Raw genomic sequence first — 25,335 nt, forward strand, 5'->3', positions numbered from 1 at the left:
AACAGCGCGATAGAATTCTAACTAATTACAATTGAAATTAGTTCAAAGCCCAAAATACTGGTGTGTCCTACTTCCAAATGTTTACAGTTTACTCCCAGATTACTTTTAATAGCAGTTACTAGTCCTCCAAAGGGACACCCTTCACTGCCTTTCTGTGCAGGCTGTATAAAAAGTGAATAACCCTCCAAGTAAGGGGCCTTGCGAAGCCAGGTTTCCTGTAAAGTTATAATTTGATCATTTGTCAAACAGATCGAATCATCATTGCTATGAAGTACATTTTTGAAACCCTTTTTATTCCATGTAGAAACTCAGAATTTGTATCCTATGCTTAGCCAAAGTGCAAGGATTTTTTGTGGTACCCCCAATGCAACCCGGAACCAAGACCTATTGGGAGATTTATAGCTGTCTAGATCTTTACCACAGACATTACCACCCTTGGGCCTGAAGCATTTTTAACCATCAGACACTTTTAGCCTTTCGGCACGTGTACTTGTACCAAGTGATTGTAAAAGAGGGGTGTGAAGCAGTGCTCAGGTGATGAGGGGTTGTCTCTGTTGGTTTAACGAATAAATCATAACACATAGCCAACAAAGCATCCTTTTCTGATACCTTGTCCAAATTTGCCACACAAATGCATAATCACAGGATCAGTTGTGGGTGTATCACAGAACTCCATTTGATCTAAATCTTTGTTGATAAGAGTCTTAGATTTGATACACCCGACAATAAATTTGAGATTTTAGTCGGTTTGTTTGAATGAAATTGGATCCTAGTTGGTGCTTTCAGTTCCTTTGGTGTTTTAAGGGAGTTTGATAAATTATGGAAAAAGGGGCTTAAAATAACTTTTTACAAATTATGGGCCCCTGAGCAGACCCTTATATCCACATGATTGTGTACACCAGGCCACTGTGAAGATTGCTGGTGTCATTTGTTGTGTAGAGAATGGAACTGGTCTACCAGACAGTCCCCGTCCAGTTGCAAACAATCTTCATATACTGAGAGATCCACTAGTACATTTCGATCTTTGACAACCAAAGCAGATTTCCCCCCCTATTCTGTAGTGGGGGAGGGAGGTCGGGATTATGGATCCATCCTTCCCAGCCTTTTTTGTACCCTTTTTTTATGACTGGGCTCATGTGTTGTCATCATACAGGCGCACCAGAGAGTTTAATACAAAGTTTAGGCTGATAAGTTGTCGGCGCCAATTCAGGATGCTGTTGACCGCGACAATGAGCTGCGAGTACTTTTCCTACTGCAGTCATCCCCATTGTCCTGGTTGGAGACGGAGTTGGCACTCCTTAGTTTGTGAGCCATTAACCAAAACTGACCCGTATTGGGATCAAAGGTGGGATTACAGGGAAGGTCCACAGTCTCCTAAGAGAAGAGCCAGTAGTGGTCTCAAACTTTTGACAAGTGGAAAGAAAACCTATGCCAGTTCCTAGAGTCAAGGGATTTATGTCCCGTGGCCTGGGGGGGGCGCATATCGCTCTTATGCCAGATTAGTGAATGGGGAGAGGGAGTAGGTAATTTTGGCGGTAAAGGATTTGCAGACTAGTTTCTTGAAGACTCACCCAGACACAATCTGGGCTCTAGGTCTGTCTGTGAGAAAAATAGTAATGTGCAGTAAATCTGCATGATTTGATTTCCTGTGCTACTGGTAGGGAGGGTGACCTGGTTACCAAGGCCACTATTTTCAGATGGATTGTCAAGTTTATACAACTTATCGACGAGCAGAAAAAACTGTAACTTTTAAACACAAGTTGCACCACATGCAGCATGGGGGTGGGAAGGCTACTCTGGCTTTTATGCCCAATGTACCACTGGAATATTTCTGAAAAGCAGCAATGTGGTGCTCAGTTCCCATTTAAACACACTGCTGCTGTGTCGACATGCAGGCAAGGTTAACCTTGCAGGTTTGACAGTCAGTATTTAAACATCTTTTTTCAACTGTCCCAAATTAACTACCGCCTGCGTCAGGTTCTGCTTTCTAATATATGTAAATCATGTGGATCTTAGCAGGTTACAAGCTCCAGCAGAGAAATATTCCTTACCAGTAATAGTCATTCTGAAGCTTGTATCTACTTAGAATCACATATGCCTACCCAGCTTACCCAAAGGAATACTGGACAGAGAGAACATTAAAATACACAAACATCAGGCAGAAAAAGAAGCAATCTGAGGAGTCAACACATGAGGAATTTATGGGTATATGTACACGTAGGATAAGGGTAGTGTGACGGAACGCCCTGTCGACTCCCCTTTTGTCGTCTTCGGAAAAACTGTTCTACTCCAAGCTAACCACTGGATGGTGGACTATGCAAAGCAATTGCTAAATTGAAATCTGCAACCCCCTCAGATCCTATGCCGGTGGCACTGCTGCAGGCATTCCCCCAGAGGTTATTACTGTCACTACCATGGTCAGCTACTCCTTTCAGCAGGTATTATCCCAGCTGAGCAGAAACAGGCCATCGGCCTACCACTGTTCAAGAAACTTTTGCTTGACCCTTTGGTCTTGACCAACTGCCGCCCTATTTCACTCCGTCCTTTCTTTATGAAAGTATTAGTCTTTGTTGTATCCTCTTCTTATCTTGAACACTCAAACGGTCTAGAACCGTTTCAGTCTGGTTTTCGACCAGGATGGAGTACCAAGTGTGTACTGGTGTCGGCAATGGATGATCTGGCTATGCTGGTAGATCACGATGGAGTGGGTGCTCTGATGTTGATCTGTCAGCGGCATTTGATACGGTTGACCATTCCATCTTGTCCCGTCTGGCCACAGCAGGTCTCTCGGGAACCGTCCTGGCCTGATTCTCCTCTTTCTTATCAGGACAAGGTCGGTCGCTTTCCCTTCCTCCTTGCCTGTCTCGGTCTCACGCTTTATCATGTGGTGTTCCTCAGGGCTCCGCCTTGACCCCCATGTTATTGAACCCCTACGTTCAGTCGCTGGTTGCCCTCATCCACTCCCACAGCTTCAGATGCTACGCCTATGCGGACGACACCCAGATTCTGGTTCGGTTAGGTCTTGACCAATCTGAGATGTTGTTGAGGCTGTGCGAATGTCTGTCGGCCGTGAAGGGCTGGCAGGATGGAAACTGGCTTAAACTGAATGGGGACAAGACAGAGGTGTGATGGTGGTGGAACCCACCTCCTGAGACTTTTCTGGGGACTTCTGCGTTCTGGCCGTCAACTCTGGGTGACCTTCCCTCTCTAGTTACGTTGGTCAAGAACTTAGGAGAGTTGTGCTGTCATCGACATTATCGATGGCTGGACAAGTGAGCACTGTCTGTAAGACTGGCTTCTATCTGCTAAAGCTTCTTTGCAGGATCATGCCTTTTCTTACCGGAGGCTTTGCGCCCTCAGGTGGTTGCTTCTTTAATCTCCAGCCATATTGATTTCTGTAATGCCCGCTACCTGGCTCAACCTAGGGGCTTGATCCAGCGGCTTCTGCACTTCCAGAACATGGCAGCCAGAGTAGCGACAGGATCGCCATGTGGTGCCCATATTAGTCCAGTGATCCGTGCTTTACACTGGCTCTCTGTGGCTAAGAGGATCAAGTTTAAAGCCCTATGCCTAGTACATCGGGCCTATTATGGGCAGGGCGCTGAATTGCTCCAGGATAAATGTAGGCCTTATATTCCAACTAGGTCCTTATGATCAGAAGCGGCCAATCTGGTCATCATTCTGAGATTTCAGAGAGGTTGACCGGGTGGCTGTGCTTTTTTGGTTGCTGCGGGCACTCTGTGGAATGGGTTACCCACAGGAATGCAGAATCTTAACAAATCATCTGCAGTTCCGATGTGCACTAAAAAGTATCCTTTTTTAGAGTGGCGGTTGATTGCCCCTGCTTAATGAAATGGCGCCAAGGGGCCCTTGTGGTGTATGTGCGCTTTATAAATGTTGACATAACATGCGATTCTAAGCAGATACAAGCTTAAAGACTTTGTCATACAATTTCTTTTTGGTTACTTTTACAATGGCCTAAGAGAAGCTGGTTGCAGATGGGAGATTTTCGATAGTTTGTGAAGCATTTTACTTGTGCACTTTTACCACGAATGGCTCCCAACGGTGGCCAGCACCCTAACATGGCTATGCCCCAAGGTTTTTCATTTGTTTGGCCATATTTGGACAGGCAAAGTGGTAGTTTGTGTGCGAGCCTGTATGTGAGGGCTGAAACTGGCTGTTCCCAGTAGACATCCTGATGATAAAATGTCTGTTGCTGGGCAGATGTGGCCAATGGCTATCCATGATTGGATAGCCATTGCCAGTTTGAATGGTGCAGATCCTTGCCCTTGGTGGGCTTAGGTATGCTCCCAAATCCTGGATAAAAGCAGGGTTCTCGCATATATTCAACAGATCATTGTTGGAGCCAAAACCTCTACGAAGAAGTGCAGCCTGCTGATGACCCGCTGAAGATGGCCAGCATCGACTCCAGTGCTGTCCCTGTGAAGCCCAGCTCCTCTTCCTGATCTCAACAAGGGCCTAGCCGGTGCTTTGGCCGCTGGACCCCTGGGCCTTCCTCAACCGGTCCAAGCTTTAAGATTGTGTCCCCAACGGATTTCCCAACACCAGCAGTGGTCTCTGGAAGAACCAGTCAGGTGGCAAGTTTTCATACCTGCTCCCCCATCCTCCCTGTTTTCCATAGTATAACATGGAAGTAATGTCCTGTCCGTAAATCACACTTTTGTGGCTTTGTTTGGTGGAGGCCCGGTCAAGGATCACATTTCTAAATACATCTGAGTACCTGTATTACCTTACATGTATTACACTGGTATTGAATCAAATTCTATTTCTCCTGAGGGATAATGTATATATTGGTTTTATTAGTTGGTGTGACAGTATTTGACTAAAGGTTGTACTGGCTTAGTATGTATTTAAAGGCCTAATAGAAGATTGTATATTTTTATACTTGCCTGTCTAACTGGCATTATTGATGTTCTGTGTGGACTCATTGTAGGCCTAAACCACTCTCACACCCTTCCTTAGACTAATCTTTGCTGCTCTGCTACTTTACCTTGACTGGGTTTGGCTAACCCCTGTGTCTTCTCTCTTCAGCATAATAGGGTGGCCTTCCAAACGCTTCCCACCAGGGCTGATTTTGGAAATCCATCTTAACAATCTGTTTCACATGTACACCACATGAATGTCCCTGAATCTATCCTATAGCACCTGGACAAAATAGACCTCTGGTGTCTGCTGCATGCTCGCCATCCAAGCTTGACAGGGGGGTCCCTGCACAATGTGTTCTACTCCTGCCTTACTCTGCTCTCACTATCCTAATGTTTCCAGCCGTTGATGGCCATTAGTTGTTCCATCTTCCGCCTGGTAAGTTGCTGGCTTCTGCAGGCTCTTGGACATGGGACCCAGCTTCTGTAGAGCCAAGTTACACACACACCCCTTGTTAGGAAAGGTTTTCTTTTTGCAACTTTCTCTCCATAGTTTCCTGTGGAACCCCATTATTTATTCTGGTTTTATCCTGTCCTGACTAAGGGCAGTAAAGCCTTCATCTTATTTTACCTTTTGCTCACATGTTATGGGAAAACTGATCAGTCCTTCTGACTATCAGTACTGGGAAACTGTTTTGAATTCTTGTATTTTTAACATTGCACACAGCACCTTCTAATGCAAGGGGGTGATACTTGTGTATTGGCCTAGCTTGTTACACAGAGGATTTTTGATTTCTTTTATATGTCCCTAAAAACAAGCTAGTGGCAGCAATTACATTTGTAGCATTTCTGAATTTATTTTCGGTGTGCACATTTGCGTTTACCACGTATGACTACTAAACGTGGCTAGTACCGCAAAATGGCCATGCCACGCCTGTTTTTGTCCATATTGTAGTTTGGTCTTCTTCCTGCCTTCTTAGGTCAGGAAAGTCCTTAACAGGTTGTGCATTTGCCCGGGAAAGCTGCTTCTTTTGCGGTCTAGTGAGCGTGTCTGCCTGCCTCGGTTTATGTGATCAATCTTCGGGATCATCCCTAAAATCCCGACATGGGCCTCCTCGTGTGGCCACAAAGGCATCCACTACCTGATCCTGGTTTGGGGAGGAGGGGTGGTGTGCGGAAGGATCACGTGGGAGGGAACTTTAAAAATGATAAGTGGACTTCAGGTGCAGAAGCTGGAGGAAGCTGTTGGAGTAGTCGTGGAGACAGCAGAACGCTGTGTAGGAGATGCAGTAGATGCTGGGGAAACCTGGCCTTGCAGACGATTCACAGTAGGAAGCAGTGCTGGAGCAAGCAGCACTGTGTGAGAGAGGAGCCCCCGACCGGCCGTGAACTGCTCCAGTATCGAGGTTGCGCCAGGGATCACACAGAGCTACCAGAGGAAGATTGCGCTCGTGATGGCCAAACCGGAGCTGGCAGAAGCAGAGGGGGCCAAAAAGACTCACAGCAACACCAGCGAGTCAGGAGATGCTGAGGCATACCAGTGAGTTGGCTTGAGGCAGGTGAGCCAGGGTGCTACGAAGGAGACTACCAGTTGAAAATGATTTTCAATAATGAATGCAAACAGGGTGCAACTCTCCTAATATTGGATGCCAGTTAGGGGACTATTATAACCAGCATTGCCAAAGCTGGAGAAGATTGACATTCAGGCAAACTGGGCGCAACCCTCCTAATGGGGATACCAATTGGGAGAAAATTGTAACATGCATTGCCAGCAGCAAAAAGGTTGCATAAACGGAGAAAAAGACTGCAGGAGCAAAGCCCTCCTTGTATGAGAGACCAAGGGGGAGAGAACTCTAACCTGCACAGCCTACAGCTAAAAGGCAAGCAAGAGAACTATTCTTTTCTGGAATATTAATTTGGGAAGACTTGTAACCCACTCTGTTAAGAGACATGCGACTATAAAGAGAAGCAGTTGTTGGTTCAAATCACCTAATTTATGATTGTGATGTGGAGTGTTTTGGAACAAGCATTGCCACAGAATACGCTTGTTGTAGGAGTTTTATCCTAGCAGACTAGTGTACTAGGAAAGATGATGATGATTTAAACTACTGTGGTTGTGGTAAAATGGTTTGGTGGAAGAGGAAGTGTTAATTCCATTACCTTGTCTTGATTAACTGCTGAATTTCAGAAAGTGATAATTGAGCCATTTTTTTTCTAAAGTATGACTTTTGAATAATTCATTGCAGAAGGTGAGTATTGAGTCATCCTGACTAAAGTGTTTTTTTTGAAGAAGTAGGATGCGCTAACAATTTCTTGGCCCTTTGAGAAACAAGCATTTACTGAATTTGTGTTTTGGAGGAAAGACTTTTATTTTGCCAAGCAGGAGCTTGTGGAAAAATGTATACTTGCTTTGATTTATGAACAAGCTTCTGGAAGCGAGAGATTCACTTTGCCAATTGCGAGGATATATTAAATGGAAGAGACTTTGTATGCTACACTGAATGGAACGTTGCAAGTGTACAGAACTTTCTTGAAATTGGCTTTTGTTTTAGATATTCTTGAATTGGCCCGGGGAAGGGAATCCAACCCTGGTCACAAGGCTTACTGTTTAAAGACTGAGTTCGAATTAATATGGTATTGTGTGGGATTCAAGACTGCCACACCAACCTTGTATAATCTTGTTGTTGTGTATATTAGTGTGAGGATCAGATACTTTTTGGACACTAAATCATTTTCCTTTAGCCTTAGTTTGATAGACCGGGAAATCCTTGTTAGGTTAGGGAAGATAGGCGTTTGTCTCAGAGTTTTCCCCTCTGTGAACAAGATCACGGCCATCAAGAGGGCCCCTACTCACTTCCTCACCCGAGAAGTGACCTCAGTGTGGTGTTACCAACATTTGTTAGGTATCATGGCAGCAGTCCTACTGGCCGTACCCCACACGAAACTCCAGATGAGGACATTACAGCAGCACTTCACAGCCTCATGGAATCTGGAGAGTGGCTCCCAAGCAGAGCTTGTCAGGATTCTTCCTTCTCTCTACCCAGACCTCACATGGTGGTCTAGGGACTGCAACCTGAAGACTGGCGAGCCCTTCCGGCAGCCGGCCCCACAGGTCACCAGCACCACTGATTCCTCCCTGGAAGGCTGGGGGGGGGGCACTATGGACAACTAGTGCCCATGGAGTCTGGACCCTGCTGGAGCCTCATATAAAATGGCAGGGGCTGAAAGCCATTTGGCTAGCTCTCTAAGCTTTCCTTCCGCTAATTGGTGGCATGGTCGTCCCCCTCCAGACAGACAACTCCACCATTATGTACTTTATCAACAAGCAGGGGGGCGTCAGGTCCCCTCCACTGTGCAGCCTAGCGATCGGCATGTGGAATGGGCCCTGGAGAACATCTTGCAAGAAAAAGTAAGGTAAAAATACGCTTCTCAGTTGACCTTAAATAAGGTTGCTCAATCATATATAGCTCTTACGTGAAGTAATTCAAATGTCAAACAAAATATATCTCCAAATAATACAAAGTTTTCCAAGAGAAATGTTTAATTCACATTCCTTGGTTATATATTTCTTGATTAGTTCAGATTTTGCGAGGCAACTCAAAATCGATAGGTCAATTATTCACAATAGTACATTTGCCAATGCATTTCGGTCTGAGACCATCTTCAGGGCTGTACTGAAGTGAGTGTAGAATCTACACAATGTTAACATCAAACATTCATCGTAATACACATAAATATAAATATAATCGATAATTCAAAATAAAGCAAAGCACATACCCCAGATAGATCCAAATAGATGTTGAACATGTAGGAAAAAATAAATATAGAAAATATGTCAACACACGTCATATCTCTAACCAAACATAGTTTTTACCATCTTTATGTCCCGTGCCCTGTACCTGCTAATTGTGAGTTGTCCTCTTCTGTGAATGTGTTCGTAAACGTCTCCAATGTTCCTGTCAATTAATTGAGGGGAAGTATGTATTACTATTAATATCGCTATATCCAATTATGTAACTGTATGAGCCGAAGAGGTTGAATGGGCTCTTACCTGCACACGTATGTTTCGCGCGCGGGACCGATCATGCTCGCTGTACAAGCGAAAGTAAACTGCACACAACCAATAATGCTTTTAAGGGTAGTCATGGGAACCTGGGCGGGTGTATTACGATGAATGTTTGATGTTAACATTGTGTAGATTCTACACTCACTTCAGTACAGCCCTGAAGATGGTCTCAGACCGAAATGCATTGGCAAATGTACTATTGTGAATAATTGACCTATCGATTTTGAGTTGCCTTGCAAAATCTGAACTAATCAAGAAATATATAACCAAGGAATGTGAATTAAACATTTCTCTTGGAAAACTTTGTATTATTTGGAGATATATTTTGTTTGACATTTGAATTACTTCACGTAAGAGCTATATATGATTGAGCAACCTTATTTAAGGTCAACTGAGAAGCGCCAGTCTTAAGTACGGTATTTTTACCTTACTTTTTCTTGCAATTTGTTCAGTTTGATCCGGATGCCATAGGATCACTTACAGACTGGTAGCTCCAGGTTAAAAAATTACACAGTTTTCCTAAATGAACTGAATTTGAAAAAAGGTTCCAACCGCTGTGGTGCCCAACTTCACATTGTATCCCTGGAGAACATCTACCTGACGGCCATCCACCTTCTGGGGGAGTCCAACCTGGAAGCGGACAGGCTCATCAGAATGGGAGGGGACAATTACGAGTGGCAATTGAAAGATCAGGTCCTGCTGGGGATCTTCAGCAGATGGGGGCATCCTCGGGTCAATCTCTTTGCCTCCTGGGCCAACAGGAAGTGCCAGCAGTTCACATTCTGGCGGGGGCAGGGCCCCGGCTCCCTGTGCGACGCATTCCAGATACAGTGGAACGGCATGACAGCGTATGCCTTCCCTCCCACACCCCTGGTCCACAGGGTGATCTGCAAGATAAGAGAATCATGTCACCTCAGCATCATCCTGATAGCTCTGTGGTGGCTGGCAAGAACGTGGTTCGTGGAGTGTCTGCCTCTCGGACAGGCCACTCATTCACCTGCCGCTGGGCCCAACTCATCTTCTTTCGCAGCAGGGAGGCAGGGTCTTCCACCCCTCTCCACAGAAATTTAGCCCTCACAGCATGGTTCCTGAGCAGTTCACACTGAAGCATCTGAGCCCATCACAGGTTAACCTAGACATCATTTAGGGCGCTAGGAGCAAGGCTACTAGGAGCCAGTACAAGAGTAAATGGACTAGGTTCTGTCACTGGGCGGACTCTAAGGAGATCGACCACCTTACATGTACATTGGATAATGTGCTCTCCTTCTCGGCACACCTTGATCATTCAGACGTGCAAGTGGACACATGCTGCATCTACTTGGCAGCCATAGGGGCCTACAGGAATTCTGAGGCGGAGGTCTTCTCCTCCGGCAACCCGGTTGTCAATCGGCATCTGGCGGGCCTCACCAGGCTATACCCACCCATCAAGAAGCCACACACCGTGTGGGATCTCAATGTAGTGTTGGTGGCTCTGGCGCACAAACCTTTCAAACGAATGGCGTCCGGACATCAGATTGGTGACAATTAAAACAGCCTTGTTGGTGGGTCTCACCTCTGCTCAGAGTCAGCGAGATCCAGGCTTTGGTGGCATCAGAACCCTACACTACTTTTCACATGCATAAGGTGGTCCTGAGAACGCACCCCGAGTTCCTACCTAAGGTAGTCTCCGCTTTCCATCTGATAGTTTTACCCACATTTTTCGGCGATCCTACGGATGAAGCTCAGAGTCTTACACTGTTTGGATGTCAGACGCGCTCTGAAATGCTATCTGGACTGGACCAAGAGCTTCCGTAAGTCAGACGCTCTGTCACCTTCGGGGGGGGGGGGTTCAAGGCAAGGTTATCAGGCATCCATGGCCTCTATAGCAAGGTGGATGGTTTCGGCCATCAAGGAGGCCTATGAGGGGCAGCACAAACAACTTCTAGTTAACATGCACGCCCACACTGTCAGAGCCAAGGCCACGGCTGTCGCATTCCAGCGGCAAGTCCCATGGCAGGTCGTCAGCAGGGCGGCCACCTGGGCCACCCCTTCAGCAAGCACTACTGTTTGGACGCCAGCTCTAAATCAGACATGGCTTTCAGACAGGTGGCTCTAAGGAACTTGTTCGCTTAAGGAGGGTCTCCTCTCCACCCTGCGGCTACATTCAGTTGTAATCGGCCATGCAGTATGGAGGAAATGGGATGGGGCATAGGAGTAATTAATAATTACTCATCGTAGTGACTAACATACTCCTAGTCCATAGTCCCCTTTTCTCCATACGCCCCCCCATCCTCCTCTCTAATGATACTGGTGTCATTAGGCAATGTTCATATTGGTGACGGTTCAATGAGGACGGATGAGTGGCGCTGGTGGGTGGAGTCAGGGGAGCACATGCTCCCAGGGCCGCACCCTGCACGCCTCCAAATTTAAAGGGGAAGGTTTTTTTGGTGAAAAAGGTTGTCTACCGTCCCTAGTGAGGGACGCCCCATGCAGTATGGAGGAAAGGTGACTATGGACAAGGAGTCCGTTAGTCACTCTGGTGAGTAACACTTAATTTTTCAAGTGCTCGCCGGAACAAGGTTCCTATAGTCATCTGATTTCTGAAACGGTTGACCAACATCTTCCCACCGGCTCCTTTTATTGTTCCGGTCTGGGACATCAGTTTAGCTTTTTCCTGATGGGTTCTCCATTTGAGCCATTACATTCTTGTCCAATTAGGATGTTGTCTTTGAAAACTGTAGTCTTGACGGCCATTACCTCTGCTCGCAGAGTGTGAGAGAGCTTCAGGTCTTGTGTTCAAAACCACCATTCAATCTTTCATAAGGACAAGGTCATTTTGAGGGTTCGTCCCTCTTTTCTGCCAAAAATAGTGTCCGAATTTCACCTGACACAAAAGATTTACGGCTTTCTACCCTCCTCCTCATCCATTTTAAGAGGAGAGATTACATAGACTTTACCCGAGAAGGGCCTTAAGCTTTTATATCAACAGGGTTTCTAAGATGAGTGGACAACCAACTATTTGTTGGCTATGCGGGCCACAGAATGGGACAAGCGGTCTGTATGTGCATCATAATAAATATATATATATATATATATATATATTATTTTACAACCTGGCCAGGAAAGAGGTTCCTGGAGGTTTAAGGGCCCCTCTCGACCAGAGGTGTAGTCACTACTTCAGCCCTCCATAGAGGGGTACCGCTACAAGACATCTGCAATGCTGCCACCTGCTCTTCTGTGCGTACATTTGCAAAATATTACTGTTTAGATTCCCTTTTGGGCTGGCAATCCAGATTTGGAAAGGCTGGGTTACACAGCATAAACTAACTTTAAATAATCATACTCTTCTTTCCCACCTCCTGCAACAGACTGCTATGGGAGAATATCAAAGATGAGGTATATGTGGGAGGACACAATCCATTCGAAGTACTAATTACTTAGCCCTGATAATGTTCTTTCGACTGGATGTTCCTCCCACATATTCCTCATCGCCCTCCCATCCTTCCGTTCTGTCAAGGAGATTCCCTGGTTTACACCTACCTCTCGGTTAATGCTCCAGTATTCTCCTCTTTGAGACTTCTGTGCTGGTGAGAGGAAAACATGAACTGAGGTAACGGGCGCGGTGCGCACCGTATATACCAGCGTCAACATCGTACTAGAGGATGACGGAGGCTCTCAAGGGCATTAGGTCGGTGACGCAGGGCGCCCTCTGCTGAGAAGTTTTCTGAACTGCAAGCAGGATATTAGAGTATATCATAGATGAGGAATACGTTTGAGAAACATCCAGTCGAGAGAACATTACCTCTGGTAAGTTATTTGTTCTTCCACTGCCGACAACCTGTACTCCCAGTTCCCACCCCCAGGCTCAGCCTCGCTTGACGGGCAGTCTTCTCAAATAATCTGAACTTTAATACAATCCCTCTATCAGAACATAATCCCTCCCTATATAGCGCAGCTACCTTAAAGTTAGTATAAACTATACCCAGCTCACAGCTTAAGAACTCAAGTTTGATTCATGTTGCATCTCCTTTTCACCTCCCTTATTGCCTGCCTCATGGTTTCCCATGCAGTCCTGCATCTGTACACGTCCAAGTCTTTGTGCCGACATTTGGTAAACACATTTTTGTCCCGGACACGGAGTGTTCAATACACAACTAATCAGGTGAAAGCCTTCACATTCCAAGGCACCACTTGAGCGATTCTCACATCCATCATGCAACCACTAGCCAATGACGTCTAGTAGCATACATCGAGTGGTCTAGATATTACCATCCCAGTAAAACCTTGCTCTTAAACCAAGCTGTACTTTCCCAAAAGGTGTTCATGCTTGCCTATAGCTAAACTGTATTTCGGAAATGCACATCACTGTTGGCACAATCGTATTCTTTCACCATGCTGCATGCTCCCCCCCACCCCCATTGACCAAGGTCTGGCAACAGCCTGCTGGCGTCATTGTGCGCCACCATTTGGACAAGGGCAGTTGCTGTGAAACCACTGCAGTGGTGAGTGGTGCAGCATAAATACTTGATAGCATATCAATTACAAGGGGCACTTGCAGCACTCATTTCTTTCCTTCCCAAAATGGATTTTGATTTCCACATTAATCAAACTGTTTCATTACCATGTGCCATGGTGTGTAACGGAAATAAAACACATTACGACCCTCCAGTGCCTATGTAAAATGTCAGTGAGTTTCAAAATACAGAGCGATGATGAGCAGGTATTGGTTAACTAAAGTATAAGGTAATTTAAATGGGATGACACCTTCTTTAGAAGCAGTCTTTCTCCTCACAGCCTCAGGTTTGATATCCCACAGCTGAATCCTGTACTCCAGTCACAATAATACTGCTTTCAGGGTTGACCTTGGTTGTCAGACTAGAAGGCATGCTCTGGCTCAATCAGTCTTGTCCATGAGCCGAAGGGGAATAATTGTGTGCATGAATTGAAAAGGGTTAACCAAATTAAATCTTGGGGATGTTTCCTGGTTAAGGCAAAGGGGAAGAACAGAGTCTTCGTTCATCGAGGCGCTATGTGAGCCACTCAGCCTCATTGTTTTCTGTGGTTCTCTGGTTGTTTAATGGATGTCTTTTCGGTTGTGTACAAAGTGGGAGAACTCATCCCCTTCCTGCTGGCTCCATTTAAGTTGTCGTCCATGGTAGATCTTTTCCAAGATGGTCCAGTGTTTCCCAAAAATTAAGGCCTCTTTAGCACTCCTGCTGGCCCTTGTTGTAGCGCACTGGCTACCTCTGTATGTTGGTGTCGGGTACTTCTGCCTGCAAGCTCCTCCTTGCTGCCTCACATAGCCTGCTTTATCTCCTTGTACAGTGCCTCCTTCATACACTTTTGCACCACCTCAGCACCTCACTATGTGCTTGTACCTACACACATCCTATGTTCACTCTTTTTGGATTCAGGGCTAACGTCTACTCCCTATGACTATCTTCTTCTCCCTCTCCCCCCTCCCCAGTTAGATATAAATGCCATGAAATATCATATATCTACTGATTATTAACTTCTGTCTCGTGTGATGGCTTACTCGGGAACTTCCTGGGTTAGTTCTAGAAACCCTGGGTGCATACCAGACACTCAATCCCCACTCAGCATTTTCCCTCACGCACCCTTGTATTCTTCTGCTTCTCTTCCGTTCTCCTTCCACACTTCTCCTTCCGAATCGACCCACCTTCTCTTCTCCATGTGTCTGTTAAGTGTCTCCCTCTGATGCATCTCACCTACCTCCCCCCCTGATCTTCCTATTCTTTCTCCGCCTTCTGATCTTGCTACTCTCCTTTCTCCACCCCACTACTACTACTCTCCCCTCATCACTACCACTACTTAACCCCACTTTCTCAAACACCCACCATTCACCCCTTCAGTGACGCCTTACTCCCTCCCTACTCCTCTTTCACTACCCTCACACTTCACATGCACAATCACAATACAGTGCCACTTTCTCTCATGAAATGATACCTCACCTTCTCTGCAAATCGCTTCCACACTCCATTCTATCATACTTCCTTCCTTCCTTCTGGTCTCTTGGTCAACCACTTCCTGCAACTCTGATCTCGCCTGAACAACCCACACCTTCGTTCCTGTCGCTCATTAAATCCTCCATCTTCTGCTCCCATTGGTTCTCCCCTTCTGGTTCTCCTGGTAAATCTTGCCTGCTGTCCGACCCCCGCACGTCATGTGTTGCAAACAGTGCAATTCAGAAAAGGAGGTTTAAGCCCCTTACACTCTTGCGGGCCCACAGAGGACCGGCAACGGCGGCCCGCAGTGACAATCACTCTAGTTCATATCTGCTGGGGAATTTTGCTTGCCGGGGTAGCTTGATGTGGAGAGGTGTATCAGTGCAAGTGCTGCATGGCCTGCACATTCAATGTGTCTGGCTCTGTTTGTGTGGGATCACCACATAAAACGAAATGCAGTGTAGACTGATCCACACGCTTGTGTAGGTGAGGTTTGAGTTGAGAAGTGTGGATAATCTGCCGTGGTGCTGTACGATGTCACGGGAGCTTGCCACTGTCTGTCCTGCGGCATCTCATTTTCTTTACTGTTGTGTATCTTGGTAATCTTAGTCCTCTGCAAGAAACTGAAGACTTACCCAGCGTCATGTGAGGCAGGTATGGGGTGAGCAGCAGTGGTACTGCCCTCATCCATATAGGGACTTAGAGGGGATATGAACCTACCCCCCCAACCCCCACCCAACAGCCACATTCCCCCTCTGGGGTGGGTTCTGGCTTCCACGCTGGTAGGTCTCCCACCACATGCTCAGCGGGGTCCCGATTTCCCTCCTGTCATGGTCTCGCTCCTGATCTCGATTGGTGGTGGTAAGGTAATCTCATGACTGGCGCTAAAACTTTGCTCATCTTCATATACCTTGGGAATGTGTAATGCCTGTTGAAATAGTTCGCATTGAAGGCCTTACTCTGTTGGAGCGCTAGGTAAGCTGTAAACTTAAGGGATATTGTTTTCATGCTTTCACTCGAACGTCTTGCATTATTCTGCGGTTATCACATTTCATATTTCTAAATCTTAGTTAATGACAAACTATCTACCAGTAATTCAATCTTTCCTACTCTTAGAAAAGATATATTCAAGGGTCCTGGAATAGTTCTCCGATAACCTACTGTAAAGTGATTACAATTGTTTTTTATTTAGAGAGAAATCCACTCATTTGTATTTTTGATTTTCACCGATTACTTGGCAGAAATGCTATACATTTCACTTATGTAAAAGGTATTTTGCTGGTCTCAAATCCCTGTTCCTTTAGATCACCCCTTTCTTCTCCTGGAGCTCGAAATACAGTTGTTGCACAGATGTCAGTGGTGTAAATCAAACTATTTTTATGTATGCTTTAAGATATAAATGACATGCGAGTGGTCTTGTTGCCACCTGGTGAGTACACAGTTCCAATGATGAAACCCTTGGCCCGTTTTTAATGTGACTGATGCCTTTGTACCATTGGCATTTCACTGTAGTGCTCCTTTAAATGCAGCCTATATTCTGGTGGAGCCCACTTTTTATTCTTTGGTGTTAATGGTGCTACCAACTCTCGCCCAGCAAACTGTACTCACTTCACTGCATCAACAAACAGACAACACATAAACAGCACCAACAGTACACAAGGTCTCACCCTGGTCGAATACTTAATACTTAAACCAAAGCTCAGCGCACGATGTATACCGAACTGAAGCCGGCAACATCACTCCACCTCTCTCATAACCCCTCTTCTCCCGACTAACCCAACCACGCCTGCCGCCTTGTTTACAAATCAGCCAGAGCCCCTAGGGACCAACTCCGTTAGTGACAGTGCGTGATATAAATACCTTTGCACATTTTTGAATGTGCATCGCCACCTGCCATTGGAGAGTCCCACAACTGTGTTCACTTTCCTCCATCCATGTTTTCCTTCCAATTTTCACTAGTTATCTTGGGTTTTCATGCCACAAACTGGAGCCAATGACTATTTTCCAGCATGGGGTCTGGCATGGATTCACATGCTCATGAATATTCCCCGTCGTCAGGCTGGGAATTCTCGGTAAAGAAAAAATCAGTTTCAGTTTCGTTTCTGAACTGTCTTTCTTATAATAACCAATCACTGGTCTCTGGTTCATACTGCCCCAGCCAATGACTGCCCTCTACCTAAGCCCCTCCTCCGGCAGCCATCTTCAGATTTTTACCGCACGTTCAAGTGTTGGGATTCCTCGTGCTTAGCTCTCGAGCTTTTACTGTGTGTTGCGTTTTTTCAAAGAGTTTACTCTATTTTTTCGGTCAAATTCGAGCCTCAAGCTCCACCGATTCATCTTCCGATTAACGGGGGCCCATTTTGGAATTTTCTACGCCCCTAAAGGGCTATTTTTCGTTGAATTTCACTTCTTGGAGGATTCCGAAAGATCCTCAAGGCCTACCCCGCGTGGTCATGGCTCAAGACAAAGGAGACGATGCCCGTTGGATCCAAGCTGTTCAGCAACTGCCCAGGATGTGGACTGCAGAACGTCTTCAAAGAGGATGGGCACTCTCAGTGTCTCTACTGCCTGCACTCCAACAAGTCGCACATGGAGGAGAACTGTGCGTTCGGCAAGAACATGTCCGTCCGGACCATGAAAGACCCTCGGAAACGACTCGCTGGAGGCGAAGAGCCTGGCCGCAGGTGAGAAGTCTGAGCGGTCTTCTACCACCTTTTGAGTGTGCCCTGGTGATGGGGGCCCAACAGAAGGCAAAGCTCCGTGGGCACCAGGAGCGCCGTTGCTTCGGGTTCCTCGGCTGCCGACCGGGCGCAATGTCATCCACGAGCCAACGCTCCGGCTTGGTGAAAAGGTAGTCGAGAACACGGTAAGCTTCGGGAGAAGCCCCGGTCGATCCCAGTGGAGAAAGCCAAGGGGGTGCGAGGCGGTGACCCTCCCCCACGGTGAAGGCCTCTGACACGCCTAAGATCTAGAAGGCCCAGATTCACCCAGCTAAGGCCTCGATTGAGGGAGTCGTGGCGTCCCTGGCAAAGCCCGCAGAGGCGTTCCCAGTGGAGACTGCCTCCAGGCCTAGAGTTTCCCTGCCATCCCAGAGGGAATCGTCTTTCCAAACGATCGAAAAGACCCCTGTGAAGCCCCGGGCCGTATAGGGCGTGGGGGGCGTGAGGTAGTCGTAGCGGACTCAGATACATCCTCCGAAGACTAGCTGTCTGTCATCAAGGCAGCCCTGGACAAGAGGTTCGAGGAGGCCAGGGCCTGCTGGAAGGATCCCGACAAGGCGGACGTAGAGAGCTAGGGTGGAGCCGACGTGGAGTGACATGTCGAGGAGGAACCGGAGGATCCTCGGCCAACGCTCCCGTCTCAACCGAGGCCAACACCACCCGACAGGTCGGAAGACATCTGGCTGGCACTGCACACCTTATGCACAGAGATAAGGATAAGGTTGCCCTTACCGCCGGCGGACGATCCAGTGGCGCATGCACTGTCAGAGCCCTCCAGCCAAGCCGAGTCCAGTCCATCCACCCCCTACCTTTCCATCCTTCACCTCCATCCCCTCCTCCGAGGGATGAGACGGTGACGACGGGGGACGGACAACAACGGAGACGACGGAACATATCTCCCATCGCCCCCTCCCCGGGCTTCCCCTCCCGATGAAATTGGCTTGTTTCACGCCATGTTTGCCAGGGCCTCAGAGCTCTTCCAGCTATGCCCCGAAGAGCAGAAAGAGGGATTCCTGTATCAACGACAGGAGACGGGAGGCCAAAAGGAAGACCGTACTCTGTCCTGCTGTTGGATGACATCTGGGACGAGGGACTGTCCCTTCTGAAGAACCAGTCCACGGCCCCTGTGAAGGGAGACCGGTACTAGAAGTAGTATCGGATCCCAGATGCCGCTCCTTTGTGCCTCAGGGTGCAGCCGTCTGGAGTAGTCTCTGCTGCGGCCAAGAAGAAATTGGCAGGGGAGTGACGGCATCGACTTCCACTTCCCCACCGGACGGCGAGGGGAAGAAGCTGGACGCTATGGGATGTCAGGTCATCTCATCGGCAGCGATGACCATTAAGGTGGCCATCGCTCTCGCTGTCGTGGCCCGCTACGATAGGGAGCTGTGGTTTAAAATTGCCCCCCTCCTGGACTTCCTCCAGGACGACAAGAGCGGAGGCCCTCAATCCTGCAAGAGGGCGAGTTGGCTTCGGATCACGCCATCACAGTAGCCACGGACATCGCTGACACCTGGTTTTGCCAGATGGGCAACAGCGTTTGCCTTCGCCGGCGCGGTTGGCCCAGGGCCACCGACTTCTGTCAGGACGTGCCGACCAGTCTACTGGACATGCCCTTCGACGGGAGCTATCTGTTCGGCAATGCGGTGGACGAGTCACTGCAGGCCATCAAGGCGGACACCGAGACAGCCTGTGCCCTGGGCACGCTACATTAGCGAGGGATGTCCTTTTCGGACCTCCGGAGGCAAGTCCCAATGTGCCTCCAAAGGATTTGGCAGCAGCTCTTCGTCATACCACCAGGCGGCCCGTTCCTCGTCGCAAGAAGCCTATAGAGGCCCCTACAAGGCCGGTCGACCTCGTCGCAAAGGGGCCCAAGGGGGCAAGGTCTCTGCGAACGAGGACTGAACCGGCAGTGACGTCGGGCCCCCACCGAGCACCCCGGTGGGAGGCCGGCTGGCGAAATTCGTCAGCGTGTGGGAATCCATCTCCACTGACCGTTGGGTGCTAGATGCCCTGGCCCACGGGCACACTCTGGAGTTCCAAAGGAAGTGCTCAGACTTTCCACCGTTTGCCAGGAAAGAAAACCATATCCCACAACTACTTCTGGAGGTACGAGTGATGCTGGCAAAGGGCGCGATAGAACTCGTCCCGAAGAGGCCCTGGGGCTCTGCAGCATACTCGCTGTATTTCCTTGTCCGAAAGAAGACCGACGGCTGGCGGCCTATCCTGGACCTCCGCCGCCTCAACAGGTACATACAATCCCAAAAATTCATGATGGTCATCCTTCAGCACGTGCTGGGACAGCTGGAAGAAGGGACTTCCTGTCGTCTCTGGACCTGGAGGATGCATACTTCCACATCCCCATACACAAAGGACATCGAAGTTTTATACGCTTTGTGGTCATGGGACGTCACTACCAGTTCAAGGCACACGGCCCTTCAGGTTGAAGTCGGCGCCAAGGGTCTTCACCAAGTGCCTGGCACCGGTGGCGGCACGACTGCGCCTGCAGGGGATCCACGTCTACCCTATCTGGACGATTGGCTCATCCGAGTGAAGTCAAGGGAACTCGCCATCGACCACACAGCGAGGACTGTCCGCCAGCTCATGGAACTGGGGTTCTCAATCAACTTTGCAAAGTCCTGCTTGGTACCTGGTGCGTCTGTGCAGGTTGCGGAGGCGGCCACTGCAGAAGTTCCTCGACGCCTGTTGGATACAAGTGGCGGGAAGCTTCGAAGACCAGATCTCCCTCAACAAGACGTCCCATCAAGCAATCCGGTGGTGGGGCAACCGCGCATGTGTCACGGCAGGCATGGACTTCAAGACCCAAGCGCATCAGGAAACGGTGATGACGGCCGCCTCCCTGGAGGGATGGGTCGTGCAGACCGGAGATCTCCACGCAAGAGGCCTTTGGCTCCCGGAGGAGAGGTCATTACACATCAACGTCCTGGAGCTCTGGGCCATTTTCTGGGCCCTCAGGTCCGTCCTTCCGTCCCTCAAGGGCAAGGTGGTACTGGTCTTCACCGACAACACCACTGCAATGTTCTACATCCGGAAGCAGGGGGGGCTCCAACTTTATCCAAGGAAGCATAGGATCTGTGGTGCTGGGCTGTCGCCCAGTGTATGATCCTGTTACCCTTTCACCTGGCAGGAGTGAAGAACACTGTCGCCGACTCACTCGGCAGGGAGCTGCACTCTTGCCACAAGTGGGAGCTTCGGCAGGATCAAGTAGATCTTCTATTCCGACAATGGGGCAGTCCCCGGATTGAACTGTACACGACAGCGACGAACACCAAGTGCTGGAGGTTCGCCAGCAGGTTTCCCCAGCCGGGGATCATGTGGGATGCATTCTCCTTTCCCTGGGATGGACTGTTCCTCTCTGCATTCCCACCGTTGTCGCTACTACTGCGACTCATCAGTCAACTCAGACAGTCCCGGTGCAGGATGATCCTCGTCGCACCAGCGTGGCCGAGGCAGATATGGTTTCCGGACCTTTTGGACATGTCAGCGTCCCCTCCAGTCAAGCTTCCGGCAGACGCAGATCTTCTCACCAGGGAGGGAGGCGCGATCCTGCATCACGACCCAGGATCGCTGAACCTGCAGGCTTGGCTCCTGCAGCACTAGAGTTTGGAGGCTACGATATCCCGGCAGACTGCAGAGGTACTTGCCAAGGCCAGTGCATCATCGACTCTTGTGCTCCGGACATAAGTGGAAGAGGTTCTCTGTCTAGTGCAGAAGATCAACCCTCTATGAATTACGGCACCTCAAGTGCTGCCGTACTTACTGTCGCTGGTCAAGGCAGGGCTGGCACATGGCTCCATCAAAATTGATCTGGCGGCTAGCTCCCGCTGCACCTGAGCTCCGGGGCGGTCATCGCTGTGGTCCCACCGCGTGGTGAAGGAGTTCATGAAAGGATTGTTCCGCTTGTTCCTGCCGGTGAAGGCTCCGGCCCCGGCGTGGGAGCTCAACATGGTGCTGATCAGGCTCATGGGTCCGCCATTCAAGCCTTTGCATTCGGCACCCCTGAAATTCCTATCGTCTAAGACGGTGTTTCTTGTGGCCATCACCTCCACACGACGAGTGGGAGAGATCCAAGCACTCTCCTGTATACTGCCGTACCTGACATTCCACCGGACGAGGGTAGTGCTGAGGACGCACACCTCCTTCATGCCCAAGGTACCGTCGTATTTCCACATCAACGAGCCCTTGGTGTTGCCTGTTTTCTTCCCATCGCCTTTGTCGCTGGCTGAGAGGACTTTGCACTCGCTGGATGTGGCTAGAGCGCTGAAGTTCTACGTGGACTGCATGAAGGGTTTTCGGAAGACATCACAGCTGTTTTTGAACTTTGGCCCTGTGAACCAAGAGAAGGCCTTCTCCAAGGCTTCCATTTCGATTTGGCTCTCCGGCTGCAGCAGGCACTGTCACCGCTGCCCGGCCGTAAGAACCCACTAGACCAGAGCGACTCCTGCTACTACGGCGTTCCTGTCTGGTGTGCCCCTGCTGGACACCTGCAGGGCAGCTACGCGGAGGCCGACGCACACCTTTACAAAATTCTATTGCGTCGACCGGGATTCCAGGGAGGAGTCCAGAGTTGGCCAAGCAGTGCTGCGCAACATGTTCGCTTGAAGGTGAGCCTGGTGAGGAGGTAAGAGATGCTCAATGTTGAGTTGTTGAAATGCTTAATGTTGAGCCTTGCCACCCTCGTGGTTGTGCTTGTGTGTACTGCTATGTATTCTTGTATTCATGAGCATGTGAATCCATGCCAGACCCCATGCTGGAGAAGGACAAGTTACTTATCTCTAACTGTTGTTCTCCAGCATGGGTCTGGCATGGATTCACATGCGAACCCTCCCTCCAACCCCTCTGCGGCTCGTCTCTTGGTCCTACATCCATTTTACGTGCTACCAAATCTGAAGATGGCTGCCAAAGGAGATGCTTAGGTAGAGGGCAGTCATTGGCTGGGGGCAGTATGACCCAGAGACCAGTGATTGGTTATTGGTAGAAAGACAGTTCAGGAATGAAACAGTTACTGATTTTTTTCTTTACCGCGGATTCCCAGCCTGACGACGGGGAATATTCATGAGCATGTGAATCCATGCCAGACCCATGTTGGAGAACAGTTACAGGTAAGTAACTTGTTCCTTTTGTGTATCGGTTACCATGCATAACATCCAAGGTGGCATGTGTACACTCGATACAAACGTAATGTTTGAAGGGTGTTTTTATTCAAACAATTTCTATTGCAGGCGTCTGAGCGAATCCAGCTGTTTTCTAGAAGAGCCAATTCCCAAGCTGCTGATGTATTTATTTATTTTTGTCCCTTGACCTTACTAGTTGATTTGGGCCATGCAAAAGACCTGAAATTGTGTACAGCTTTAAATGTGCTCTAACTGTAGTCTGATTTATAATTTGAGAAATGTCACCATCTTATTTGTGTTACTGTTTAGTATACATTGAATGATCAATGGCTAGATGTGTCCTTTTCTCCTTGAGTGCTTTGTGGTTTTGTAATTGTTGGAGCACTTAGGTACTTAATGCTTTTCCTTTAACGGAAGGAAAGGTGTAATGCCTAAAAGATGGAACATTAATATTTTACGATCCCGATGACAACGAAGCAAACGGATATTGGCATTAGAAAGCTAACCCAGATATTAGATGTCTTCTTAAAGTACACTGAAATTACCAACTCAAAACAGCAGCTTGGATTCATGAACAGCTAACTGCACGCATGTTATGTCCGTGTTTCAATTTGCTGATTAGCTCATTTAAATTTCATGCTTGATTATAAATTATTCCTAACAGTTCATTCAGTAGAAGATTTCACAAAGTAATTGAGTCAAACATTTCGAAGAAAGAGTGCTGCTGATGAATATTTGAAATTACGTAGTGGTTTAAAGAATTGAACTTCAGTCAATGCAACCCAAAATATGCATGCTTGGTGACAAATGCACTTTCCTTATGAGAGCTAGCAAGTCAAGGAATCTGCCCAGGGTAACGATTATTTTTCTCAACAGATTGAAGATGATCTTTTTAATCCTGACTATGTGGAAGTTGATAGAATATTGGATGCGTCTCTTAGCACTGATGAAAACAATGAGGTAAGGATTGCTAAACTTCTTTTCTATGTTTTGCCTCTTTGGTGATGCTGTCAAGTAAACCATTGCTAAAAATGCTGTGTACTGAAAAGTAACTGATCGTCTCACTATCTCTGTAAGAGAATATTGCTTATAATGACTCTTGTGCTTAAAATGACCTGGCCGTTCAAGCCTCTTTTGGGCCAGAAACGTGTTTAGTGCATCTTTTCCTATCTGCAAAGTTTCATCTGTTTGCCTTTCCTATTGGTATTGAGAGATTTATTTCAATGCTCCCAAAGGCTTTAAACAGTTAAGGGCGAATTACACTACTTTAGTGACCACTGAGAAATTTCTAGAAATGTGCAAACTAAACTAGTAAGTAGTCATTTTGTTTGAAAAAATCAGCTGTCGATCAGTCTACTGTACTGCGCTAACCTTTTTTTAGGAAATCTTCTTGTGAAACCGCTTTTATCCTATTCCTGATATTGAAAACTTGCTTTTACCACTGATTTGCATGAATTTCATGAAAGTAGTTGAATGTGCCTCTTTAGTTCGATGCTTATAAAAATGCAGCTAAGACTTAAGCAGTCTTTAAAGGAATAGGAATGCATAACCGTTGGCTTCTGTGGCATCTTGTCAAGAATTTCAGTGGCATGTGGCGGACACTAGGGGAAGTATCTTAAGCTGCCTATGTGGTGGTCTGTATTGGTGTTGTGAAGGCCTTCAAAAAGGTATATTCACTTCCTTCAGAGGAACACATATCAAGTTAGTCATTGGTGTACCCTCTGCTTGTATTGTTGCAAGCCTGAAAATTCATGCTTTGTAACAATAGTCAGCACATCATTCATGTATTACCAGCAACGATTATCTAAAGACATTGGAAAGCATGTACTGAAAGTTGATTTTTTTCATTTGAAACGCCAATAAGAATGAAAGGTTGTAGCAAATTCTCAACTTGCATGACGTTGCATGGCAATGGCATATTCTCGGAAGGATATACGTCTCGAATATATATTTTAGTTTGAAAGCATCATCTTTGTAGGCTGAAATGCTGTTTAAAGAAAATAAGTTATTTTGTCTAGAAATTATTTAGAAATCTGGCAAATCAATAAAACTACAATTAAATTGGAAGGCATTGAACAAAGTGATTAGAAAACGATATGCCACTTCGAGATAAGCCTAAATTAGTATATCTACATACAAACTGGGATGCATTGTACATAACATTAGTTAATAGTACAACATTTATATGGGGTAGGTGCAGGTTGGGGAATAATTAAGGGTAGTTGGGACATGTAGAAGGGGCAATTGGGGCTTAATTTCATTACAAATGCCACAAAAAATGCAGGGAAACTGCCACAGTGAGTTCACCCAGTACAAACGGTTTCAGATCAGTGTTCCGAGAGTTACCAGCCTACTCAAGCATTAAATCTTTCATGGATTCACATGCTCATGAATATTCCACGTCCGGATCGAAATCCTCATTAATATTGAAGCAGTTTTGCCTTGTAGCTAACAATGTGCTTGCCACTTAGCCTGTTGCTGTCACTTTGGGTCATACTGCCCCAGCCAATGACATCAGTCCCCCTTAGCGCCGCCCCTAGTGGCCATCTTAAGATTTTTACCGCAAGTTTCAGTGTTGGGAGTCCTTGT

At 47.5% G+C, this 25,335-nt stretch overlaps 1 protein-coding gene across 2 annotated transcripts in view; it reads left to right on the forward strand.

Moving 5' to 3' along the window:
• Window positions 1-25,335, forward strand: part of CHD7 (chromodomain helicase DNA binding protein 7) — a 1,412,705-nt gene that overhangs the window by 891,346 nt on the left and 496,024 nt on the right. For both annotated transcript variants that reach the window (XM_069621097.1, XM_069621098.1), the window contains exon 9: window positions 23,623-23,706. In XM_069621097.1, the coding sequence (XP_069477198.1) occupies window positions 23,623-23,706 (84 nt within the window). The remainder of the gene's footprint in view (window positions 1-23,622; window positions 23,707-25,335) is intronic.

This window comes from Ambystoma mexicanum, chromosome 5q, assembly GCF_040938575.1.
Source record: "Ambystoma mexicanum isolate Mex_15411 chromosome 5q, UKY_AmexF1_1, whole genome shotgun sequence".
Classification (NCBI taxonomy): Eukaryota; Metazoa; Chordata; class Amphibia; order Caudata; family Ambystomatidae; genus Ambystoma; species Ambystoma mexicanum.